Here is a 20,219-nt window from a genome sequence, read left to right on the forward strand (position 1 = left end):
GTCTTTTGAAGGTGGATGTTTTCCAGCATCCATTACAATCACTGCTAGAAAAACCACCCCTAGACACTGATGTCCTAAATAACTAGAGGCCTGTATTAAACCTTTCATTTTCAAGTGAGATACAAGAAAAGGTTGTTTCTGAAAGCTTCAGTCAGGGTTCATCTACATTATGTATTGTTTGTTCAGCCTGGACGCCTGGGGGGTCAGCTGTGCTCCTCTGGCCTCAGCTCTGAAGTCCAACCCCTCCCATCTGAGAGAGCTGCAGCTGAGGGGAGGCGACCTGCAGGATTCAGGAGTGAAGCTGCTGTGTGGTTTTCTGGAGAGTCCAGACTGCAGACTGGAGACTCTGAGGTACTAAACACCACGTTTGACTTGTGTGTTCAGGTTGATATGATGTGAACGTTGTGCCACTGAGCTGCAGACAGAAGGCTGATATCCTACTGATCCACACTGAGTGTCTGAATACATAAAGCAGGCACATTTACTTGTACGGCTCCTTTCAGACTCCAGTTTGATCATGGACGACAAGGTGTCTTTTTTCATACAGACATTTATTCCCCAAGTGGTGAAATGATGAAGCCAATGCCGTCAATGCCAAATATACAAAGTCATATACAAATATATGAGTCTGAGCACAAATTCAGAAGATGACTATTAAAAGAAATGCATGATGAACTCAAACAACAGCACAATGTAAATAGAAACAGGCTTCATTCCTCATTGGCTGCATGAACCTTTGGGGAGAAAACTTCCAGAAGAAAACAATGTGCTCTTCTTCAGTGCTCTCATTCACTCACAGCATCAGCAGCTTCATGTGGTGATTGATATAGTGCGTCTACAAAAACTGACCTGACCCCAACAAGGTAAACAGAAAGGTTCCCTTTTCTACAATATTCACCATTGTGTGTTTCTTAATCCTTTAAACTTATTTATATAAAACAACAAAACATCTATTTATCAACTAAATCATTCCTGTTTTTAACTCAAAAGTAATTAAATGAACTTCAGTTACAAAGCTGACTTCAATGGCAGCTACACAATTCAAAGTGCTTCCAGGGACAGAAAGCACAATAGAAACAAGACATTAAACTGCAGGTAAAAGATGATAAAAGCACAAGAACATAAACAGTTCAAGCTGAAGAGAAGATGCATTAAAAGACCATAAAAGCTTGTTTCAGTCTGTTTTCTTCTTCAGTGGTTTAGTCCATTGTCTGCAGCAGAGAAATGTTGAGCCGCACATTTCAAACTGTAATAAAGATCAATGTGCACAGAAGGATTCACTCTGAACCTCTTAAACAGCTGATTTTCATCTCATGTTCCCGTCATGGTTTAAATAAGTGGTAATAAAAAAGACATGCATACAAAGAACAGATCAATAATCTCTGTTTCAACTATCAGACAATAACAAATATATTCAGGATTTTCTTTTTCCAACATGTTTCTGAAGCTTTATGATGCTTCTAGTGACTGAAGAGTTTAAACTGAAGAAGCTTTGATTTTATGACTCCACTGTTCCTAACAGAAATATTGGAGATGACTTTTGTTCTTTGGCATCTATCAGAAGTTTGGGATCTGGAGTCGAATCTTAAATCAGTTTCTGAGGGTTTTTATTGTGTTTGGCTGCACAACATGAGTTTGTAGAGATGGAGCCACTGGTGGAGCTGCAGAGTTGAAGAGGTGACGTCACTGCGTCTTTACTGAAGAAGCAGCACGTTGTCATGAATATTAATGAGAGCTCAGTGTCACTGTTTGTATTTTACACTGTTTAACCTGCATCCTGTTGGGTTCAGCTGTTTGGAGATTTACTAAACGTCTCCGTTCTAAACCTTCTTCAGCTCTGAGCTGATTATTAAAAACTGAATGATTTCAGTGAACATCGTCTTCTAAAGTTACATATTTATTCTTTATTCAGATTGAGGTGCTGCAGTCTGTCAGAGGTCAGCTGTGCTCCTCTGGTCTCAGCTCTGAAGTCCAACCCCTCCCATCTGAGAGATCTGGACCTGAGTAACAACAAGCTGCAGGATTCAGGAGTGAAGCTGCTGTGTGGTTTTCTGGAGAGTCCAGACTGCAGACTGGAGACTCTGAGGTCAGTTCACTGACTCTCTGTCACTATTGTAGATCTGATGTGTTCAGTTAACAACTGAACCTCATTTCTCTTCATATATAACTAAGATGCATGAAGTTGTTCATTTCCTCTCTGAGTTGAGTGAGCAGTCACAACAGGTTTGTGCTTCTTGAAGAAAGTGTAGGAAATGTTCTCTCTTGGTTTTAAAGGGAATGAATGTTTAGAATTGTTGGTAAATGGTCACATCTGAATCCAGAAGAACCTCTGAACTAATATCTGTTTTAAACTGATCAAGTTTACTCACTGAAGTAGAAACATTTCTGTGGTTTCTGTTGATTTCAGTGTGTTCACCAATAATGTCTGATCACTGACATTGATCTTCAGAACACACTCACTCATATATAGAGGGACTCTCAGAGATCAGAGCCTGTTTCTAAATGCAGCTGTTTAAAGGACCAATGTAGAACTGATCCTCTGATTCCAGACTTGACTGAGATCAGCAGCAGGTTATTGATCATCAATAGGTGTCTGAATGTTGTGCTGACATTTGGATGATGTCTGTAGAAGGTAGACATGATGCTGATCCACAGTAACTATGAGAAAGTCTCTCTGCTCCTTTTAGGGAAAAGCTCATATTATGAATGAATGTTTGTCTCCATCATTTATTCTTTATTCAGATTGAAGGACTGCAGTCTGTCAGAGGTCAGCTGTGCTCCTCTGGCCTCAGCTCTGAAGTCCAACCCCTCCCATCTGAGAGATCTGGAGCTGAGTAACAACAAGCTGCAGGATTCAGGAGTGAAGCTGCTGTGTGGTTTTCTGGAGAGTCCAGACTGCAGACTGGAGACTCTGAGGTACTAAACACCACGTTTGACTTCTGTGCTCAGATTAATATGATGTGAAGGTTGTGGTGACGTTAAACTTGTGAAATTATTATTATTATTATTCTTGCTGTTATTAAACTGGTGATACTGAACCACACTCAGTATGTTAATGCTAAAGTGTCTTTTCCTCTAAATCCATCCTGACATCTTTGGCATCTTTCAGAAGTTTGGGATCTGGAGTCGAATCTTAAATCAGTTTCTGAGGGTTTTTATTGTGTTTGGCTGCACAACATGAGTTTGTAGAGATGGAGCCACTGGTGGAGCTGCAGAGTTGAAGAGGTGACGTCACTGCGTCTTTACTGAAGAAGCAGCACGTTGTCATGAATATTAATGAGAGCTCAGTGTCACTGTTTGTATTTTACACTGTTTAACCTGCATCCTGTTGGGTTCAGCTGTTTGGAGATTTACTAAACGTCTCCGTTCTAAACCTTCTTCAGCTCTGAGCTGATTATTAAACACTGAATGATTTCAGTGAACATCGTCTTCTAAAGTTACATCATTTATTCTTTATTCAGATTGAGGTGCTGCAGTCTGTCAGAGGTCAGCTGTGCTCCTCTGGTCTCAGCTCTGAAGTCCAACCCCTCCCATCTGAGAGATCTGGAGCTGAGTGGAAACAAGCTGCAGGATTCAGGAGTGAAGCTGCTGTGTGGTTTTCTGGAGAGTCCAGACTGCAGACTGGAGACTCTGAGGTCAGTTCACTGACTCTCTGTCACTATTGTAGATCTGATGTGTTCAGTTAACAACTGAACCTCATTTCTCTTCATATATAACTAACAACCTTAAAGATGTAAATATCCTCTTGTTCATATTTTCATGTTTCCTGGATTAAATTCAGTGTGCAGCCACAACAGATCTGTGTTTGTTGAAGAAAGTGTAGAAAATGTCCTCTGTTGGTGGTTAAAGTGAGTTCATGCTCAGAATTATTGGTAAATGGTCACATCTACATTCAGAAGATCTCCTGAATCATTATCTGTTTTTAAATGGATCACGTTTACCTCCTGAAGCAGAAATGTTCCTACTTCTGTTCCAATGTGCTGATCGACGTCTGATCAACCATATTGATCCTTCAGACCAGAAAAGTATTGATCTTCCAGACCTGACTGAGATCAGCAGCATGTTATTAATGGTTATTTGTCCGTAGAAGGTGGACATGATGCTGATCCACAGTAACACAATGAGAAAGTCTCTCTGCTCCTTTTAGGGAAAAGCTCATTGATGAGGACACAGTGATGCTGAGCTGCAGATTCAAACCCTCAACACTTCTGACTGCATTTTATATGGATTTTTAGCTCCATCATTTATTCTTTATTCAGATTGAGGTGCTGCAGTCTGTCAGAGGTCAGCTGTGCTCCTCTGGCCTCAGCTCTGAAGTCCAACCCCTCCCATCTGAGAGAGCTGGAGCTGAGTCACAACAAGCTGCAGGATTCAGGAGTGAAGCTGCTGTGTGGTTTTCTGGAGAGTCCAGACTGCAGACTGGAGACTCTGAGGTACTAAACACCAGGTTTGACTTCTGTGCTCAGATTAATATGATGTGAAGGTTGTGGTGACGTTAAACTTGTGAAATTATTATTATTATTATTATTCTTGCTATTATTAAACTGGGGATACTGAACCACACTCAGTATGTTAATGCTAAAGTGTCTTTTCCTCTAAATCCATCCTGACATCTTTGGCATCTTTCAGAAGTTTGGGATCTGGAGTCGAATCTTAAATCAGTTTCTGAGGGTTTTTATTGTGTTTGGCTGCACAACATGAGTTTGTAGAGATGGAGCCACTGGTGGAGCTGCAGAGTTGAAGAGGTGACGTCACTGCGTCTTTACTGAAGAAGCAGCACGTTGTCATGAATATTAATGAGAGCTCAGTGTCACTGTTTGTATTTTACACTGTTTAACCTGCATCCTGTTGGGTTCAGCTGTTTGGAGATTTACTAAACGTCTCCGTTCTAAACCTTCTTCAGCTCTGAGCTGATTATTAAACGCTGAATGATTTCAGTGAACATCGTCTTCTAAAGTTACATCATTTATTCTTTATTCAGATTGAGGTGCTGCAGTCTGTCAGAGGTCAGCTGTGCTCATCTGGTCTCAGCTCTGAAGTCCAACCCCTCCCATCTGAGAGATCTGGAGCTGAGTGGAAACAAGCTGCAGGATTCAGGAGTGAAGCTGCTGTGTGGTTTTCTGGAGAGTCCAGACTGCAGACTGGAGACTCTGAGGTCAGTTCACTGACTCTCTGTCACTATTGTAGATCTGATGTGTTCAGTTAACAACTGAACCTCATTTCTCTTCATATATAACTAACAACCTTAAAGATGTAAATATCCTCTTGTTCATATTTTCATGTTTCCTGGATTAAATTCAGTGTGCAGCCACAACAGATCTGTGTTTGTTGAAGAAAGTGTAGAAAATGTCCTCTGTTGGTGGTTAAAGTGAGTTCATGCTCAGAATTATTGGTAAATGGTCACATCTACATTCAGAAGATCCCCTGAATCATTATCTGTTTTTAAATGGATCACGTTTACCTCCTGAAGCAGAAATGTTCCTACTTCTGTTCCAATGTGCTGATCGACGTCTGATCAACCATATTGATCCTTCAGACCAGAAAAGTATTGATCTTCCAGACCTGACTGAGATCAGCAGCATGTTATTAATGGTTATTTGTCCGTAGAAGGTGGACATGATGCTGATCCACAGTAACACAATGAGAAAGTCTCTCTGCTCCTTTTAGGGAAAAGCTCATTGATGAGGACACAGTGATGCTGAGCTGCAGATTCAAACCCTCAACACTTCTGACTGCATTTTATATGGATTTTTAGCTCCATCATTTATTCTTTATTCAGATTGAGGTACTGCAGTCTGTCAGAGGTCAGCTGTGCTCCTCTGGCCTCAGCTCTGAAGTCCAACCCCTCCCATCTGAGAGAGCTGGAGCTGTTTGGAAACGAGCTGCAGGATTCAGGAGTGAAGCTGCTGTCTGATCTTGTGGAGAGTCCAGACTGCAGACTGGAGACTCTGAGGTACTAAACACTGTTAGTAGTCAAGTCAGTTTCATTTATAGAGCCGAACTTCACTAACTCTACATTTTCCCCAAACATGCTTCACAGTCTTTACAGCACACGACACCCTGTTTTTAGGAGCTTGATCTGGATCAGGAGAAACTGGCCCCAAACTAAAGTTTAACGGGGAAACAAATCAAAGAAACCTGAGGAAGAGCAGCAGACACACAGTGGATGAGCTGTGTTCAGAACAGACCACTAGAAAGTCACAGTTCAGACAATCAGGACGACTAAATTCTAGATAGTAAACGTACCTGAAGAACATGGATCTGGGGGGAACTGGGGCGACATCAGATGGGACCAGAGTCACATGGCCTCCTCTTCACCAAGCAGAGCTGGAATGAGAGAGACTGCATGAACAACCAGGAGGCAAAGCTGAGGCAGGAGAAAGGCAGACAGCTCAGACACTCACAGAATCTAGTCTGGGGGGTGTTAGAACTGAGCATGTGCAAACTGAGAACAACCAAAAGTGGCAAAAAGGCTTTTCATAGAGGTGAATAATGAAATCAGCAGTATTAAAAATCCAATCAGAGTCGCTGAAGACATCAGTGAGAGTCAGGTGGTTTCTAGAAGAGCCCACGGAGGAGCCTGTTTCTGGGACAAAGCTGTTTTCTACTGGATAGAGATCCTTTTACCACAAGAGCCTCAAATGAGCTGAATGTTTGGAGAAAGTTTGGAGTTTAAACAGACAGAATGACCTGTAGATCAATGCGACACCCCCACCTCGTTAAGGGCCGAGCAACATGAGCATCGGTGTGGTGGAGGAAACATTTGCTTTCTGCTGTGTCCCAAATCCAGTAAAGCACTCACAGCCTGGCTAATCAGTAACAGAACCAGAGTTGATCAGAAAGGCTTTGATAGACGATGATGTGATGTTTCTGAACCCAAACATCAGGGTCTTGTTGTGGCCGCAGCTCTCAGTAATAGTCCAGTCTGTAGAGCTCCAGTTGATGTCTGACTGACGACTTCATCCTGATGTTACTAGTGCAGCACAGATGACCATGTTGCTAATGCTAGTGGAAGTGTGTTTGTGGTTTCTCCCTACGTGATGCTAGCACCCTCAGTCCCAAAGTGGCCCCCGGTAGACAGACGCAGCACGTGAGGCCGCACTAGCTGTGTGCTGAACAGGCTCAGGGTGAACTACCGAGGCAGCAGTAGAGGCTAGCCCCCAATGCTACTTGCTGTCCTGCACATGGGCTCTAATGTATTTAGCACGTCACCAAAGCCGTCGCTCTCAGTCTCCATTGTCGCCCACATAGTCACCAGGTGAGTGCTGACATCTGTCGTGCTTCCACTGTGCTTGTTCTCCGTTCTGCAGACCTTTCAGACGGCCACACTTTGGTCCACTTTTCTGTCCTTCATCTAAAATCCACATGTCCTCCAAACCTTACATCTTTAATTTGATGGCGCTCTGTAAATTGTGTCAGTGTTGTCGGATATGTTCTAGTTTTTACCTCCAAGCCAACGATCAGACACCCCTGCTGTGGCAGGTTGGTCTTCAGAGGAACATTGTCCTGAATAAATAAATCATTTCACTTTATTTATTCTTTATTCAGATTGAAGGACTGCAGTCTGTCAGAGGTCAGCTGTGCTCCTCTGGTCTCAGCTCTGAAGTCCAACCCCTCCCATCTGAGAGATCTGGAGCTGAGTGTGAACAAGCTGCAGGATTCAGGAGTGAAGCTGCTGTGTGGTTTTCTGGAGAGTCCAGACTGCAGACTGGAGACTCTGAGGTCAGTTCACTGACTCTCTGTCACTATTGTAGATCTGATGTGTTCAGTTAACAACTGAACCTCATTTCTCTTCATATATAACTAAGATGCATGAAGTTGTTCATTTCCTTTCTGAGTTGAGTGAGCAGTCACAACAGGTTTGTGCTTCTTGAAGAAAGTGTAGGAAATGTTCTCTCTTAGTTTTAAAGGGAATGAATGTTTAGAATTGTTGGTAAATGGTCACATCTGAATCCAGAAGAACCTCTGAACTAATATCTGTTTTAAACTGATCAAGTTTACTCACTGAAGTAGAAACATTTCTGTGGTTTCTGTTGATTTCAGTGTGTTCACCAATAATGTCTGATCACTGACATTGATCTTCAGAACACACTCACTCATATATAGAGGGACTCTCAGAGATCAGAGCCTGTTTCTAAATGCAGCTGTTTAAAGGACCAATGTAGAACTGATCCTCTGATTCCAGACCTGACTGAGATCAGCAGCATGTTATTGATCATCAATAGGTGTCTGAATGTTGTGCTGACATTTGGATGATGTCTGTAGAAGGTGGACATGATGCTGATCCACAGTAACTATGAGAAAGTCTCTCTGCTCCTTTTAGGGAAAAGCTCATATTATGAATGAATGTTTGTCTCCATCATTTATTCTTTATTCAGATTGATGGACTGCAGTCTGTCAGAGGTCAGCTGTGCTCCTCTGGTCTCAGCTCTGAAGTCCAACCCCTCCCATCTGAGAGATCTGGAGCTGAGTTACAACAAGCTGCAGGATTCAGGAGTGAAGCTGCTGTGTGGTTTTCTGGAGAGTCCAGACTGCAGACTGGAGACTCTGAGGTCAGTTCACTGACTCTCTGTCACTATTGTAGATCTGATGTGTTCAGTTAACAACTGAACCTCATTTCTCTTCATATATAACTAAGATGCATGAAGTTGTTCATTTCCTTTCTGAGTTGAGTGAGCAGTCACAACAGGTTTGTGCTTCTTGAAGAAAGTGTAGGAAATGTTCTCTCTTAGTTTTAAAGGGAATGAATGTTTAGAATCAGAGCCATTTTGGTGCCCTAGGTGAGATTATGGTTTGGCGCCACCACCCCTCCGCGCGCACACACCACCCCAGTCATTAATGGACAACAGTCGTATGACAGACCTTAAAGGTTTCATTGTTAACACACAAACAAACACACACTAAAATAACATAAATAACAATAAAAAAATAATAATTAAAGGAAATAACGTAAATAAAACCAGAGTTCCTGTTTGCAAATATTTAGAAAGTCCTGACAGCTCCCACAATATGAACAATAAAAAGGTGCTACGTTCAAACAACACAAAACAGTGCAATATAATATAAAAACAGAATACTAAAGTTACACTGTGGGTTTAAGTCAAAGTCAGTCCCAGTGACAGCAAATCTGTTTTCAACAACATAAATGGAGATGGTGCTTTGGTCAGTGAACACTTGGTAACAACAGGCCTTATAGAAGCAGAGTGTGCCAACAAGACAACATAGAACTAGAATATACAGTACAAGTTAAACATGGAGCTGCAGCAGGCAGACAGACAGACAGACAGACAGACAGGCAGACAGACAGACAGACAGACAGACAGACAGACAGACAGACAGACAGGCAGGCAGGCAGGCAGGCAGACAGACAGACAGACAGACAGACAGACAGACAGACAGACAGACAGACAGACAGACAGACAGACAGACAGACAGACAGACAGACAGACAGACAGACAGACAGACAGACAGACAGGCAGGCAGGCAGGCAGACAGACTACTGATGTGTTCAACATAACATGAATCATTCTCTAGTAGTGGTTCTGCATTACTAAAATAAAAGCACTAGAATTATATAGTTCCACAGTAGCTGCAGTATCTGCAGTAGCCTATTAGGCAACTTTGCTTTATTTCAACTTAGCCGGCCTCCAGCTGTACAGATGAAAAGTCAAAGGGCATTTTTTAATGTTAGAAAAGACGACACCCCTACACTGGGACCTCTTCTCTTCTCTGCCTCCTCTTCTCTCCGCTCCCTGAAAGCCTCACCTGAGGGCTCGGGCCTTTTCATGATGACAAATATGACTTGTTGACTTCTGTCAAAAGGAACCGCTACCTGAGAAGAGCACCGATGACTCGTCCCACCCTCTCTCACAGTGCACGGTGCAGGACAGGACGGGAAGGGGGGGGGCACGAGGAACAGACAGACAGACCACGAGGAAAGGGTGCCAGTCGGGGAGGCAAATTATTACTGTTATTTATCTTATTTTATTTATTGTTTTAATTGTTTTGTTTTTGAGGGCTTGCAGCAGCGCCCCTCCAGCAGGTGGCGCTCTAGGCGCCCGCCTATATGGCCTATGTCATATAGGGCCATATAGGGCACACACACACACACACACACACACACACACACACACACACACTCATATATAGAGGGACTCTCAGAGATCAGAGCCTGTTTCTAAATGCAGCTGTTTAAAGGACCAATGTAGAACTGATCCTCTGATTCCAGACCTGACTGAGATCAGCAGCATGTTATTGATCATCAATAGGTGTCTGAATGTTGTGCTGACATTTGGATGATGTCTGTAGAAGGTGGACATGATGCTGATCCACAGTAACTATGAGAAAGTCTCTCTGCTCCTTTTAGGGAAAAGCTCATATTATGACTGAATGTTTGTCTCCATCATTTATTCTTTATTCAGATTGAGGTGCTGCAGTCTGTCAGAGGTCAGCTGTGCTCCTCTGGTCTCAGCTCTGAAGTCCAACCCCTCCCATCTGAGAGATCTGGAGCTGAGTCAGAACAAGCTGCAGGATTCAGGAGTGAAGCTGCTGTGTGGTTTTCTGGAGAGTCCAGACTGCAGACTGGAGACTCTGAGGTACTAAACACCAGGTTTGACTTCTGTGCTCAGATTAATATGATGTGAAGGTTGTGGTGACGTTAAACTTGTGAAATTATTATTATTATTCTTGTTATTATTAAACTGGGGATACTGAACCACACTCAGTATGTTAATGCTAAAGTGTCTTTTCCTCTAAATCCATCCTGACATCTTTGGCATCTTTCAGAAGTTTGGGATCTGGAGTCGAATCTTAAATCAGTTTCTGAGGGTTTTTATTGTGTTTGGCTGCACAACATGAGTTTGTAGAGATGGAGCCACTGGTGGAGCTGCAGAGTTGAAGAGGTGACGTCACTGCGTCTTTACTGAAGAAGCAGCACGTTGTCATGAATATTAATGAGAGCTCAGTGTCACTGTTTGTATTTTACACTGTTTAACCTGCATCCTGTTGGGTTCAGCTGTTTGGAGATTTACTAAACGTCTCCGTTCTAAACCTTCTTCAGCTCTGAGCTGATTATTAAACGCTGAATGATTCAGTGAACATCGTCTTCTAAAGTTACATCATTTATTCTTTATTCAGATTGATGTCCTGCAGTCTGTCAGAGGTCAGCTGTGCTCCTCTGGTCTCAGCTCTGAAGTCCAACCCCTCCCATCTGAGAGATCTGGAGCTGAGTAACAACAAGCTACAGGATTCAGGAGTGAAGCTGCTGTGTGGTTTTCTGGAGAGTCCAGACTGCAGACTGGAGACTCTGAGGTACTAAACACCAGGTTTGACTTCTGTGCTCAGATTAATATGATGTGAAGGTTGTGGTGACGTTAAACTTGTGAAATCAATAGTGTGAATGCTGTGTTGCAGCATTCACACTATTGATATCCTGTTTTATTCTTCATTGCAGCGTTTCAACTGCTCCACACTTTGAGCTACAGAAACGGTTCCAACATCAAAGTGTTCAGCTCGTCGGTCTCTAGGGAGCTTTGACTTTTCACAATTCTACCTTTGAAACTTTTTACAATATTTAAACTTTTCTTTAAAACTGAACTTTTTGGGAGGAATTTTCAAATTCTCTTCAACTTCCTCCACTTAGAAAGCTTATAGCTCCCTCATACTTTCAGCTAGAGACTCCATTCAACTGTTAAACAGGTCACAAGACCTTCAGCTGTTTCCACATCATTCAGCTTTTTGATATCTTTTACGGTTTTGACGAAATCACAGTTTTAGTTTTGTGCCGTTTTCCCTCCTTCTCACATTTTATAATGAGTGTGTATTGCGCTGCCTAGAGTGGGTGATGTCATCAGTGATGTCACCACCTGCTGCTACTCAGCCTTTGTGCTTCTTCAACAATTTTCTCTCTTCAGCCCTTTTAACGTCGACACCTTCAACTTTTTCTACACAATTTATACATCAAAACGTAGAGAAATGTGTCTTCTTTAAGAGCCTGTGACCATTTCAGCTGTCGGACTCACGGTTTTTGAACTTTCGGCCCCAAAGCACCAGGAAACCACTTCAACCCCCTCATTCACTCTAATGTTATTTTGGCTCTGAAATCTTTGACCAAACCCACAAAGTTTGGACTTTTAAAACTGTGACATTGAGGTCATTTTTCAACTTTGTCCAAACAAATGACACATCTTCATCTTCAGCAGAGTCTCCTGCTGCTCACGGTGGTGTCGGTTCAGCTCTGTGATCTACTGTTTTGACAAGATCACAGTTTTAGTTTTGTGCCGTTTTCCCTCCTTCTCACATTTTATAATGAGTGTGTATGTGGAGCGGAAAGTTCGCCTGGAAATGTTGTCTTTAAAACGCTCTCACGCCCTCAGTGTGTCACTCACACTCACCATTTGTGCATCAAAACGTCGGGAAAATCCTTGCCGACGCAGCGATGTGACTCAGAACACGCAGAAACGTACGCAGCTCCCGCTACGAGCCTCGGAGCGACGGGAGTGCCGACCGACTGCCTCATTGACCGCCATGTTAAGTGAGAGCTGAAAGTTGAGGAGGGAGGCAGAAACTAAGACTTTTCTAACCTGCTCCAGTTCTCTCATTTTAAAGGTAGAGACCTCAAACTACATGTACGTGTTCAGCAGACCCTCTTCTCTCCACTGGGCCACACGTTATGGCCGCGACACGTACCGTTCTGAGTAAAACCTGGATCTCAATCTCAAGAAATCTCAATGAAAAGAGCTGCGTGTGAGCACAGAGTGACAGCTGATGAGCAGCAGCTCATTAGTGACGTTTGAGCCACCAGATGGAAGCAGAGCAGCATTCACACTGCAGTTATTCAGGAACTGTTTCTAGTTACTGTTATTAAACTGGGGATACTGAACCACACTCAGTATGTTAATGCTAAAGTGTCTTTTCCTCTAAATCCATCCTGACATCTTTGGCATCTTTAAGAAGTTTGGGATCTGGAGTCGAATCTTAAATCAGTTTCTGAGGGTTTTTATTGTGTTTGGCTGCACAACATGAGTTTGTAGAGATGGAGCCACTGGTGGAGCTGCAGAGTTGAAGAGGTGACGTCACTGCGTCTTTACTGAAGAAGCAGCACGTTGTCATGAATATTAATGAGAGCTCAGTGTCACTGTTTGTATTTTACACTGTTTAACCTGCATCCTGTTGGGTTCAGCTGTTTGGAGATTTACTAAACGTCTCCGTTCTAAACCTTCTTCAGCTCTGAGCTGATTATTAAACGCTGAATGATTCAGTGAACATCGTCTTCTAAAGTTACATCATTTATTCTTTATTCAGATTGAGGCACTGCAGTCTGTCAGAGGTCAGCTGTGCTCCTCTGGTCTCAGCTCTGAAGTCCAACCCCTCCCATCTGAGAGAGCTGGAGCTGTTTGGAAACGAGCTGCAGGATTCAGGAGTGAAGCTGCTGTCTGATCTTGTGAAGAGTCCAGACTGCAGACTGGAGACTCTGAGGTACTAAACACTGTTAGTAGTCAAGTCAGTTTCATTTATAGAGCCGAACATCACTAACTCTACATTTTCCCCAAACATGCTTCACAGTCTTTACAGCACACGACACCCTGTTTTTAGAAGCTTGATCTGGATCAGGAGAAACTGGCCCCAAACTAAAGTTTAACGGGGAAACAAATCAAAGAAACCTGAGGAAGAGCAGCAGACACAATAAAGAATGACATCACAACTCTGTGACTGACATGAGCTAATATGTGTGTGCAACACTGATGAAGGGAGTCTCTGCAAACACTGATGTAGGACTTCTTCTCTCATCAGCTGGAGGTGGTGAGGTGGAGGCATCAGGAGTGGATCATCTGAGTCCTGATGATCCAGAGAGGTTGAAGCAGCAGCAGCAGCTTGTGTGTGGAGAGGCTCTGACTGGACCATGTTACTGGGAGGTGGAGGAGAGGAGAGCTTCATCCAGCGACGACTGACGGAGGACACCACGGACAAAACCAAGACTGGCTCTCGTAAATAGGATGTAAATAGGATGTATTGATGAAGTGTTGATTTGATGGAGGAGGAAGTGATAACGATGTGTAACACGATGGTCGGTATGACAGGAGTGTTGATCAGATAACAAAGGTGATGGAACATGTAACCGATCAATGAGAATGAATCAAAGTCACCAGGATGTAACCAAATATCACGTTTCATACTCAGTTTTAAATATGTCCTTTTACACTGTGTTTGTAAAACATGCCGTCAGAGGAAAGCAGAACCTAACGGAGTAAAGTGAAGTGAATCCTTTGTTTTTAAAACATGTATTGAGGAAGAGTTGGAGCTGCTGTGGGATCAATAAGAATAATAAGTGCTCAGTAATCATTCCCCCGGCAGGACAAAGTGATCCGGTCACATTCAGGCCAGAGGGACAAACTCCTCCTGGTGAAGTGTGGTGGATTCTAACTGGCTGGGTGCAGATGCTGGGGGGCAGGCAGATGAGATCCTTCTGCTGATGTTGGGCTAGAAAAGAAGGGACCTTTGCATCGTTTAGTCAGAACTGTCCAGGATTTGGTCTCGTTCAGGTCTTTGGGCTTTTTTGTCGACAATAAACCTGGACTGCTCTGAACTCTGAAGTGTGCCGCTGCCTTTTTGGAAGATCGACTCTTCAGAGAAAAACCTGGAAGGAGACGGCGGACACTTAGTCTCTGGCCTGATTTGGGGGGGTCTCCCTCAAAGTGTGAGCCGTGAGGTTCACATTAAACCAGGACTTGAAATCTGTGTGACTCAATGATTTGTTTTCTAGAATGATGAGACTGTTCATAGACTTTTACCTTTCTTTGCTTTTAAATGTGCAGGAAATAAAACGTTGAACCGCTGCACGTCTGGCGCCTCCAATAGTGTTTTTTTATCTCCTCAAAACTATTCACAAGTAGCAGGATATAAGTCTAGCAACGTCTGAATGAGGTGAAATGAAGAAGCAGAGTGTGAAGAGAAGTTGCTCCGCCACCCGTTACATGCGTGACTTACCAGTAATGGTCAGATGCAGTGATACTATGACTTCCATTTATACTCCAGCTTACACTTCTGTGTTGTGCAGACTTGCAGGACTTGTGCTCGGCATCATTGCACGTCTCTGCAAACGGCTGATTGTAGCTTCAACAAGAACAAATAGACTTCAAACTATTAAGGACATGATGGATAGATGGATACATAGATAGAAGCAGTATACACGATTAAAGAAAGGAATTAAATAAAAAATCTCAATTAGTGTATAAAGTACAAAGTGAAATAGTGCCTAACAAATGAAATAAAATAAGGACAAAATGTAAGTGGATAACAAAGTGAATTGAGATAGATAGAGAGTTCAGCTGAGTGTCTGAGAGAGTTTGTCAGCCAGCGACTGAGCGCTGCTGCAGAAGAAATCTACAGAGAGTTTAGAAAAACCACCGTGGAGTTCAGAGGAGGGATCAACCGTCAGCGGAAGCTGCTGGAAGTAGAGTCTCACAGCAAAGGTGTGTATGAGTTAATTATCTTAATGAGACATAACAGAGGAAATGTGTGTGTGTGTTTAATCCAGACAGTTCAGACATATGCTTTTCTCTGGGCAGACTACCAGGAGAGGAAGTGTAAAGTGGAGCAAATCCAGCAAGTTAGCTGGACAGGCGCTCACTAGCTGCAGCCCACTTTGTATAGCCTGTATTTACTTTATATACACTCAGATGCTTTGGCTAGAAATAAAACAGTGAGGCTGATAACCTGTCGGGTGCTAGTAGCAGTGAAAACATTCAGTCTGTAATGCAGCAGATGTGTCTCACTAAGTAAGATAATGCGTGGGTAGACAATGATTTGCTGATTTTTAATGTGGTAAAGCCACGAATCCTTGAATCCTGATGAAACCAAACCAAGCGGTGACCAGCAGCTCCTCTCTGTTCACTCTTCAGCAGCTGGGAGCCAAAATCAGCACGCAGACGAGTTTGGCCTCAAGAGACTGACTGCTGCTGCACAAGCAATATTTGGAGGTTTAAGAAAAACGGTGATCGAGTTTGAAGAAGAGGTCGCTTGGCAACCCAACGTAAAGTTACACAGGATAGGTGAGTAAACCCACTTTTCTCAGATGTTTACCACTTTAATCTCAGACAATATCAATTTTATTGAAGCTGCAGTGGCCCCAATAAGTCATTGTACTAATTTGCTCATGTCTGTTTGTTTCTTCACCATCACAGTAGTGTCATGCTCCTTTTCTCTGCTCCTCCAGAGCTCCCACAGGAAGTGGAGTAGAAAGAGAAGATCGATTGTCAGCGCAGACTGTTGGATGTCGTTTTGCAACCCAAAGTAAAGTTGCACAGGATAGGTGTGTAAAAGTAAATCATCGACTGTGAGCATCATCATGGCAAGCAGCGCTGTCTGTGGTGTGATGAGGTTGATCCAACCTTACAAAGTGTACTACTATGCTCATGTCTGTGTTTGTTTCTTCGCCATCACAGTAGTGTCATGCTCCTGTTGTTCTCTGCTCCTCCAGAGTTCCCACAGCAACGTTTCTGTAAGAAGTAGGTTCTCTCTGAGCAGCAGCTCTGCGTTCAGGAGAAGAACTCCAGTGAGGAACCAGAGCCTCCACATATTAAAGAGGAAGAGCAACAACTCGGCACCAGTCAGGAGGGAGAGCGGCTTGTACTGAAGCAGGACGCTGACGCCTTCATGTCGACTTCTGATGAGCACAGTGACCTCAGTGAAGGTCAGAGTCTGTACGCGACTCCTGATGAAAACACAAGTGGAGCAGAGACACAGTCTGATGCAGAGCCAGAGCCAAAGAAGAGACGTCACAACCTCAGAAGTCACAGTAACGACCGTGTCGACAGCACAGGTAAAAGGCTTTTCAAATGTGACACCTGTGGAGAAGATTTTAGGCATGAAGCTAGTTTTAATACACAAACAGAACACACAGTTGAGGAGCCACACTGTTGAGAAACCATACCTTTGCAAGGTCTGCGGGCACAGCGTCAGTACCAAGAGCGCACTGAAGTCACATATGAAAGTCCGCTCAGATGAAAGGTCGCGTTCTTGCATAACATGTGGGAACTTTGAAATGTAGCAGCTACTTCAAAGTTCACATGATTACCCACACAGGTGAGAGGCTGCACCTTAGCAAGCCAGAAAAGCCAGATAAGAAGTCGTACAGGTGCAAAACTGTATACTTGCAAAATGTGGAAGAGCTGTGTCTCAGTTTGCAAGGAGACAATTGGAAACAGTTCAGTTCTAGTGGTTCCTGGTGTGAGAGGAAAGGGTAATTTTCCCCTCACACCTGGTCAAAAGTTCTTTCTCAGATGTTTACCACTTTAATCTCAGACAATATCAACTTTATTGAAGCTGCAGTGGCCCCAATAAGTCATTGTACTACTTTGCTCATGTCTTTATTTGTTTCTTCACCATCACAGTAGTGTCATGCTCCTGTTGTTCTCTGCTCCTCCAGAGCTCCCACAGCAACACGAGGAAGAGGAGGTTCTCTCTGAGTGAGGAACCAGAGCCTCCACAGATTAAAGAGGAAGAGGAGCAACTCTTCATCAGTCAGGAGGGAGAGCGGCTTGTACTGAAGCAGGACGCTGACGCCTTCATGTCGACTGCTACTCATGAGGACAGTGGCCGCAGTGAAGGTCAGAGTGTGAAGAAAAGTCACTATTACAATGTCGACAGCAGAGTGGAAAAGCTTTTATACACAAGTCCAGATATGATATACACATGAAAATACACGCAGAGGACGAGCGGTACTTTTGCAGGATCTGCAGAAAAACATTCGGAAGCAGGACACGATTGAAACATCACACGGTAATCCACACAGGTGAGAAGCCGTACCACTGCAAGATATGTGGGGAACGATTCAGTTGGATGCGGACCTTTCAAAGGCACGTGATGGACCACACAGGTCAGAAGCTGTTTTCATGCAAAACCCGTGGGAGAAGCTTTTATTTTAAAGACCAATTAAATGTACACATGAGAACCCACTCAGGTGAGAAGCCGTATTCATGTGAGACATGTGGTAGCAGCTTTGTTTTTAAGTTCAAGCTGAATCTTCACATGAGAATCCACACCGGTGAGAAGCTACATACATGCAAAACATGTGGGAAGAAGAGCGTTTCTAAGTACGAAATGGACATGCACCAGAGAACCCACACAGGTGAGAGGCCATACGGCTGCAGAACCCCATGGAGACTGAACACGCATATGGAAAGACACTCCGATGAGGGGCCACGTTCTTGCACAACCTGTGGAAAAACGTTCAAATGTAGCTGCAACTTGAAACTTCACATGAGAATCCACACTGGAGAGAAGCCGCACCAGCGCGTGACAGCGATGGGAATTTCATCTCTTTTTAGAGATCCGGCTCTTTCGGCTCCCAAGTGGCTCCTCAGATTTTTTGTTGCTTCAATAAATTTATTACCAAATTATGTGTAAAATGAATTTCTAATGTAAAAAACACATTATATTGAATATCTATTACTTATATTGCTTTATTGATTTTAAATTATTTAGTTTTACTGGGCTGTAGCTCTTGGTGTTGTCCTGGATGATGCTGTCGACATTGTAGGAGCAGCAACTGTTGCAGTCGACACACTGGCATCTTCATTAACAGCAGCTTGTCTTTTCTCCTTTAACTGAACTGATGGGTGAACAGATGCCTGTGCAGGTTGTTTCTGGAGTCTGCCAGAGTCTCATTTTTCTCACCTGTCCTGCTTGTAGTCTCTGACTTTGTAGCAGTGCTCTCTCTCTCTCTCTCTCTCTCTCTCTCTTGTCTCTCCATCACTCCAGTTCATGTGCTCACTGTGCTGTGTGTCTGTAACCTCCTGCTCAGTTTGGACACACAGACGCCACCACACATCTTGACCAGTCACGTGCGGCTTTAACAGAAAAAAGACGAGAAAAACTAACAAATCAGCTCCCAATAGGCTCCCGTCGTTCACTTCAAAGAGCCAGCTCCAAGAACCGGATCGTTCGCGACCGTCACATCACCAGTGCATGACCTGTGGTCAACGTTTCTGAGAAATGTCAGAGGTGAGAGCTCACATGAGATGCCACACAGGTGAAAAGCCGTACCGCTGGAAGACGTGTGGGCAAAGATACCGTCAAAGTTCAGGTGTAAAAAAGGTGTGAGCAGACATTAAAATTGTCAATATTTTTTTAGACTGAGACAGCAGCTGATCACAGGTGGCTAATGCTTGTTTTTGCTTTTAGAGGTGCAGTAAATAAAGCTTGGAGTTGCTGTGGTTCTGGTGCCACCAAGAGTTTTTTCCTCTGGACCATTTAAAATGATGTCACTGTGTCTATATGTTATATTTATTTACTATTGCTTATTTTCTACTGTTTTCTTTATTTCTTTTTTTCTATTACTGCTTGTCTTGCCCTTGTTGCTGCTGTAACATGTAAATTTCTCCCTAAAAACCACACACACACACACACACACACACACACACACACACACACACACACACACACACACACACACAAACACACACACACACACACACACAGGTGAGATATTAAGTCACCTGACTTCTTGTAGGTAGAGAAGGGGGAGGAACCCTGAAAGTGAAAGTGTTCAGGTAGTTCAGACTCCATTTTGAGCCGACGGAGCAGAAGGAGGAGAAGTGAAGGCTGAGGCAGGGTGAGTGTTATTTTGTGTTATTGAACAGATGAACAGAGAGCAGGTGGAGCTCTGGCTGCTTTTATTACACTGTAAACTGTGTGTGTGTGTGTGTGTGTGTGTGTGTGTGTGAGAGAGAGAGATTAGAGCTACTTCATGCTCTCTCAGTCTCAGGTGTGAGAAAGCTTGTTTCTTTCCTGTGTTTTCTTGTTTAGGGAGAGAAATTAGCCCCTGTGCTGTGTGTCTGTGTTCTGCCCTCTGGTGGCTGGAGTTGGAATAACAATGTACTGCCCTCTGTTGGCTGAAGTTGGAATAACAATGTACTGCCCTCTGTTGGCTGAAGTTGGAATAACAATGTACTGCCCTCTGGTGGCTGAAGTTGGAATAACAATGTACTGCCCTCTGGTGGCTGAAGTTGGAATAGCATGTACTGCCCTCTAGTGGCTGAAGTTGGAATAGCATGTACTGCCCTCTGGTGGCTGAAGTTGGAATAGCATGTACTGCCCTCTGGTGGCTGAAGTTGGAATAGCATGTACTGCCCTCTAGTGGCTGGAGTTGGAATAGCATGTACTGCCCTCTGGTGGCTGAAGTTGGAATAACATGTACTGCCCTCTGGTGGCTGAAGTTG

At 43.5% G+C, this 20,219-nt stretch overlaps 2 protein-coding genes across 7 annotated transcripts in view; both read left to right on the forward strand.

The window, feature by feature from the left end:
- The window catches only part of LOC139221065 (NLR family CARD domain-containing protein 3-like), a 191,847-nt gene that overhangs the window by 6,098 nt on the left and 165,530 nt on the right, over positions 1-20,219 (forward strand). The window contains exons 7-17 of one of the 6 annotated variants that reach the window (XM_070852969.1): positions 187-351; positions 1,913-2,086; positions 4,260-4,433; positions 4,982-5,155; positions 5,780-5,953; positions 7,549-7,722; positions 8,379-8,552; positions 10,422-10,595; positions 11,137-11,310; positions 13,303-13,476; positions 13,792-13,948. The exons of 2 other annotated variants lie outside the window; for them this stretch is intronic. In XM_070852969.1, coding sequence (XP_070709070.1) covers positions 187-351; positions 1,913-2,086; positions 4,260-4,433; positions 4,982-5,155; positions 5,780-5,953; positions 7,549-7,722; positions 8,379-8,552; positions 10,422-10,595; positions 11,137-11,310; positions 13,303-13,476; positions 13,792-13,804 — 1,744 coding nt within the window. In that variant the 3' untranslated portion in view covers positions 13,805-13,948. Of the gene's footprint in view, positions 1-186; positions 352-1,912; positions 2,087-2,742; positions 2,917-4,259; positions 4,434-4,981; positions 5,156-5,779; positions 5,954-7,548; positions 7,723-8,378; positions 8,553-10,421; positions 10,610-11,136; positions 11,325-13,302; positions 13,477-13,791; positions 13,949-20,219 lie in introns of those variants that run through there. 3 more of the 6 variants (XM_070852970.1, XM_070852972.1, XM_070852974.1) reach the window with 3 other exon arrangements.
- LOC139221370 (zinc finger protein 791-like) lies at positions 16,654-18,705 on the forward strand. The gene is made up of 5 exons (XM_070853313.1): positions 16,654-16,819; positions 17,083-17,144; positions 17,426-17,539; positions 17,647-18,294; positions 18,691-18,705. The coding sequence occupies exons 1-5, from the start codon at positions 16,654-16,656 to the stop codon at positions 18,703-18,705; spliced, it is 1,005 nt and encodes a 334-aa protein (XP_070709414.1).

Source organism: Pempheris klunzingeri, chromosome 21 (genome assembly GCF_042242105.1).
Source record: "Pempheris klunzingeri isolate RE-2024b chromosome 21, fPemKlu1.hap1, whole genome shotgun sequence".
NCBI classification, from domain to species: domain Eukaryota; kingdom Metazoa; phylum Chordata; class Actinopteri; order Acropomatiformes; family Pempheridae; genus Pempheris; species Pempheris klunzingeri.